A 5,474-nucleotide genomic window follows, 5' to 3' on the forward strand; every position below is an offset into this window, starting at 1 on the left:
TGCTTGTAATAGGTGTGGGCCACCTGGCGCGCACGACTCTTTGTTTTACGTCATGGCACGTCATAATTGTCTCTGTACATTACGTCAGAGCAATAGTGTTTTTTAAGGCCATGTGACAATCTGTCAGACGCAAATATCTGGTTTGATATCCGTTTCAGCCTACCTAAAATCATGGCTGATTTAAGAGGATAGAATTCAACCATGATGACTCGTAGCTCCCAGGAAGTTCTCTCTCCAGGTAAACGAAAATAAAAAGTAGCCTGGGTGCCTAGTCTTGTAAAGTAGGCTAGATAAATACATTTAGGCTATATTGTAAATGGGTATATGGAAGGAGAAGGGATGGAAATGACAGAAGAAATGTTATAATCAAACTACATTGACCTTGTTGTTATTATCAAAAAAGTTAACCTAATATTTAAATATCTGTTTTAAAGGATGTTATCATTAACTGTTTGCCCCTCTCTGTTCTCCCTATAGTCCCCAACAGCTCTGACCAGGGTTGGGGTCTGAATGGAGGCGGCAGGCGGAAGAGGAAAAGGTCTGGGTTCCACAACGCCAAAACTGCTTCCCCCGACTTAGAATGTAGCGGGTCCAAGGAGCCAAAGGCTTTCCAGGAGATATTTGCTGTGCCGGCTCCCCCTGCACCCAAGGTCCTGTGCCGGCGTACAGGGAATGTTAGCCAGAGATGCAACGCGGTGACCTCCAGGGCCTGGGCCCCAGGCAGGGGGGGTTGGATGGAGCCTGTAGGCCATGGTCCAGCCCTGAACCAGACTCAAGGCCCCTGGCCACTGTGCCTGGTGGGGGCAAAGGATGACTGCCCCTCCACTTCCCGCCCTAAAGCCACTAAACGCCACCGCAAAGGTAAAAGTGACCACCAAACAGATTCAGAAATAATTTCCGGTTCCATCAGGAGGGAATTCATTTTCACAGCTTTGTTTCGTTTCAGCCCGGCTGGAAAAGCTGTATGTAAAGGGCCCGTTGCTGGGGAAAGGGGGCTATGGCTCTGTCTATGCAGGGACCCGCAAATCAGACGGCATGCCGGTGAGACAACACACAACTCTTCCCTTTCCTGTGAAAACACATGTTGTCTGTGTGACACTTAATATTGTTTTAGTGTCATACAAAATCTTAAGCCAGTCTGCTTACCCAGTCTGTTTCTGCCTCAGCCAACTTGTTGTTGTCCTGCTTGTTTGGCAAAGCAACAAAGAACTGATAAATTGTTGAAAGCGGAAACAGTCTGGTAGTCTTATATATGTTTCTACTCTCACATTCTCAATCTTACACACTCGCAGAGTCCTCCTACTCACGCACTCAAGGGATCTAATCATCATAGACAGCCTCACTCCCTTGCAAATTCTTATATTCTTATCGTTTGAGACATTCTGTCTCATCGATGCTATAGCTTTTGATTGTCGGCTCTCTATGGCAGTGGACTGATTTGTGTTCCTTTTGCACAGTGCTTGACTTGGGCAGGAGGTCATTGGAGCTGAGTACTGGCTCCTCACATTTTCTACTGCTTAAACTCCTTTTCCTTTTATAGAATATTAGCTCAAATGTATTGTGTTGCTCCGGCACCTAAATGTAAACAGTAACTGCACCCAAAATGAGTACCGGCACATATTTCAGTCCAAATCAAGCAGTGCTTTTGCATGAAGCTACTGTAGTTTATTTAAGCAGCCAAGGGTATTTAAAACAAAGAGGCTGCTCTCGATTCCATCTTACACCTAAACTCCCATAACTCTTGTCCAGTGTCATGGATCAAGCACACACTCACCTTCCCTGGCCCACCAGGGGGCAAGATTCAACTGAGGCTGGTCTTCTCATACAGTTGCAATGGTAGTCTGAGATATTTTCTTGGTGAGAGAATGGAGACTAAATATTCCTCTGGAGCAGTGGTTCTCTGCTGTACTGTGACATGGCCACCCAAAGTCAGTGTGACCTGAAACAGGAACAAACCCAGGGCCCAGTGTTAAGCTATAACCCAAATTGGACTGAGCTGTGACTCACCATTTGAGACTGCTCTGCGGTAATACATGCCTTGGGCCATTGAATTGACAGGCCTATTCTCACCTAGGTCCTCCTGTTACAGTACATTTTATTTCCCTGTGGGCTGTCAGTCAATATAATTGCTCACCCCCCTCTCTGTCTTTCGCTCCATCTATCCTCCAGATTTAGCCTCTCTCCTTTCCTAAAAGTGGCAGTGTAGGAAATGAGTTACCCAACCTCACTAAACTTTCCTTTTCAATAGAAAATCTCAACTTTCTTTTCATTTAGTGAGATCTTGCGCTGCTCCCTTGCCAATCAGGAAGAATGACCCAGTCATTAAACGAGCCTGTAATTATACTGAACAAATATATAAATGCAACAGGCAAGTATCTCAATGAGTTACAGTTCATATGAAGAAATCAGTCAATTGAAGTACATTCATTAGGCTCTAATCTATGTATTTCACATAACTGGGCAGGGGCGCAGCCGTGGGTGGGCCTGGGAAGGCATAGGCCCACCCATTTTGGGAGCCAGGCCCACCAACTGGGGTGCCAGGCCCAGCCAGTCAGAATGAGGTTTTCCCCACATAAGGGCTTCATTACAGACAGAAATACTCATCAGCTGTCCAGGTGGCTGGTCTCAGATGATACCGCAGGTGAAGAAACCAGATGTGGAGGTCCTGGGCTGGCGTGGTTACACGTGGTCTGTGTTTGTGAGGCCGGTTGGACATACTGCCAAATTCTCTAAAACGATGTTGGAGGCAGCGTATGTTAGAGAAATTCACATGAAATGATCTGAAAACAGCTCTGGTGGACATTCCTGCACTCAACATGCCAATTGAGCGCTCCCTCTAACTTTTGAGATCTGTGGCATTGTGTTGTGTGTCAAAACTGCACATTTAAGAGTGCCGTTTTATTGTGCCCAGTACAACAACCACCTGTGTAATGATCATGCTGTTTAATCAGCTTCTTGATATGTCACACCTGTCAGGTGGATGGATTATCTTGGGAAAGAAGAAACGCTCACTAACAGGGATGTAAACACATTTGTGCACAACATTTGAGAGAAATAAGGTTTTTGTGTGTAATCAACATTTCTGGGATCTTTTATTTCACCTCATGGAACATGGGACCAACACTTTACATGTTGTGTTTATGTTTTTTTTCAGAATATTTGACGTAAAATTAAGCAATAAGGCACGAGGGGGTGTGGTACATGGCCAATATACCACAGCTAAGGGTTGTTCTTAGGCACTCCGCGATGCGTCGTGCATGGATACAGCCATTAGCCGTGGTATATTGGCCATATACCACAAACCCCCGAGGTGCCTTATTGCTATTATAACTTGGTTTCTAAAGTAATTAGAGTAGTAAAAATCCTTTTTTTGTCATAGCCATGGTATACGGTCTCATATACCACAGCTGTCAACCAATCAGCATTCAGGGCTGGAACCACCCAGTTTATAAGGGAAAATAACTCATGTCTGCTTTAATTGCACAGTGCAGCTAAGCAGCCTGACAACATTCCTTCATAATGGCTTTTTATGATGGTGTAACTGCTTTTCCTTTAATAACTTTCATATATCTTCACCTTGTCATTTACTTCTGTAAGCCCTTCATCATACCTGACCAACCTCAGCTGTCTCCTATATGAGTTCATTTTGTATTATTCTCATGAAAGCACTGAGAATGTTATAACAACAAATGTTTTACATGTAACAGCTGTACTTAGACTGTTGTTGCTATTCATGTCCCACAGGTAGCCATCAAGTATGTGTCCAAGGCCCAAGCTGAGGAGGAGCTGGACATTGTGAGTGTTAGCCTACTGGTTGATTTTACTGTAGGGGTTATATCAGTTATCTCTACTAATGCTAGCCTAACTGCAATTGCTAACAGCAGTTCACTCTCCCCTTCCTCCTTTGCACGTGTGTACACGCACACACACACACGCACACACAGCCTGGGCAAGAAGGCCCCCTGCCCCTGGAGGTGGCGTTGATGAAGCAGGTGAACGTGGCGCCACAGTGTCCCTACATCATGCAGCTGCTGGAGTGGTTTGACCAGCCATCGCGTTACATCATGGTGCTGGAGCGCCCCGAGCCCTGCCAGGACCTTATCGCCTTCTGCCAGGACCGGGGAGGCACCATGAGCGAGGGCTTAGCGCGCCAGGTGATGGTGCAGCTGTTGAGGGCGCTGAACCACTGCAGCGAGCGAGGGGTCCTGCACCGGGACGTCAAGCCAGAGAACCTGCTGATCCAGACTGACTCGCAGCACGTCAAGCTGTTCGACTTTGGCTGTGGAGACCTGCTGAAGAATACGGCCTACAAGGACTTTGCAGGTTAGAGACCTTAGAGAGTGTAAGGGAGGGAATGTGGTGGTTGAGAGAGCAGATCACTAAAAATTGCTCAGTGAGAGTGGAAGCAATATGACGGAAACGCCACTTAGCCCTATTGTTGATTTCAGCATGCAGCCTACGCTCTCAGTATGCTTTCAAAAAGGCTACTGAATAATAAATTTCCTGTGTCTGTCCGCCCCCTCTCAGGCACCCTGGAGTACACCCCTCCAGAGTGGTTCCTACATAGACAGTACCTGGCAGGTCCAGCTACTGTCTGGTCGGTGGGCATCACCCTCTACAACCTGATATGTGGCTTCCTGCCCTTCAGCACCATCCGAGAGACCATCAAGGGCCGCGTGCGCTTCACCAAGGGACTGTCCCCCGGTCAGAGATAGAGGGATGAGGGAAGGAGGGTTGGATGAAGTAGGGGAAGAGGTTTCCATAAAGGGGTAGATGATGTAACCTCATACTACAATAGATGATTATGGAGTTATCCTCTGTCTAATCATATACCTGTTGTTACTTCCTCTCCACCAGAGTGCCGTCAGCTGATTCGCTGGTGCCTGAGCACTAAGGCAGCGGACCGACCAACCATGGAGCAGATCCAGCTCCATCCCTGGCTCCTGTGAGGGGCCACCCAGGCCAATGAAAAATACAATTATAATCTCAGTTCATTCTTGTCTTAGTCATTTGAGTCACTTTTAAGCACTTTAACCGGGCACTTTATAGCGTGGTTTAAAACCCCACCCCAAAAGACTAATAGCGAACGCGCATAAAGATGGCATTGTTTTACCACTATCCAAAGTTTTTCAACAAAACCTTACACAAATGAAGATGGGTTAGGTGGAACTGGTGCTGCAGTTAAATGCTATACTTTTGATTTATTTCCCCTGGAGTCTTCCATTCTGAAAATATCAATATTTATAGGTTTAGTGCTTCTACTTTTCTTTAAAAGTAACATTTTTACAAATATCAAATATTTTATATTTTTATGAATGAAATCCTGAAAGCGTAGCTTTTTCACAGAATTTTTTAAATAAAAGGAAAACATGTCTACTGTCTCTTCAATCCTAATGACTGTGGGCACTTACTCTCCAAGACACCCACCCACACACAGGAAACAGGCAGGCCTAGGACATAGTTACACACAGACT

General features: G+C 45.9%; 1 protein-coding gene across 1 annotated transcript; it reads left to right on the forward strand.

Annotated features, from left to right (window-relative positions):
• The first annotated feature begins 204 nt into the window (after window positions 1-204).
• On the forward strand, window positions 205-5,202 carry LOC129858596 (serine/threonine-protein kinase pim-3-like). Its single transcript, XM_055927920.1, has 7 exons — window positions 205-238; window positions 478-861; window positions 947-1,041; window positions 3,745-3,795; window positions 3,945-4,323; window positions 4,528-4,704; window positions 4,858-5,202. Exons 1-7 carry the CDS (start codon window positions 205-207, stop codon window positions 4,947-4,949), a joined length of 1,212 nt encoding a protein of 403 aa, XP_055783895.1. The 3' UTR covers window positions 4,950-5,202.
• Window positions 5,203-5,474: the final 272 nt, after the last annotated feature.

This window comes from Salvelinus fontinalis, chromosome 6 (assembly GCF_029448725.1).
Source record: "Salvelinus fontinalis isolate EN_2023a chromosome 6, ASM2944872v1, whole genome shotgun sequence".
In the NCBI taxonomy this organism is placed as follows: Eukaryota; Metazoa; Chordata; class Actinopteri; order Salmoniformes; family Salmonidae; genus Salvelinus; species Salvelinus fontinalis.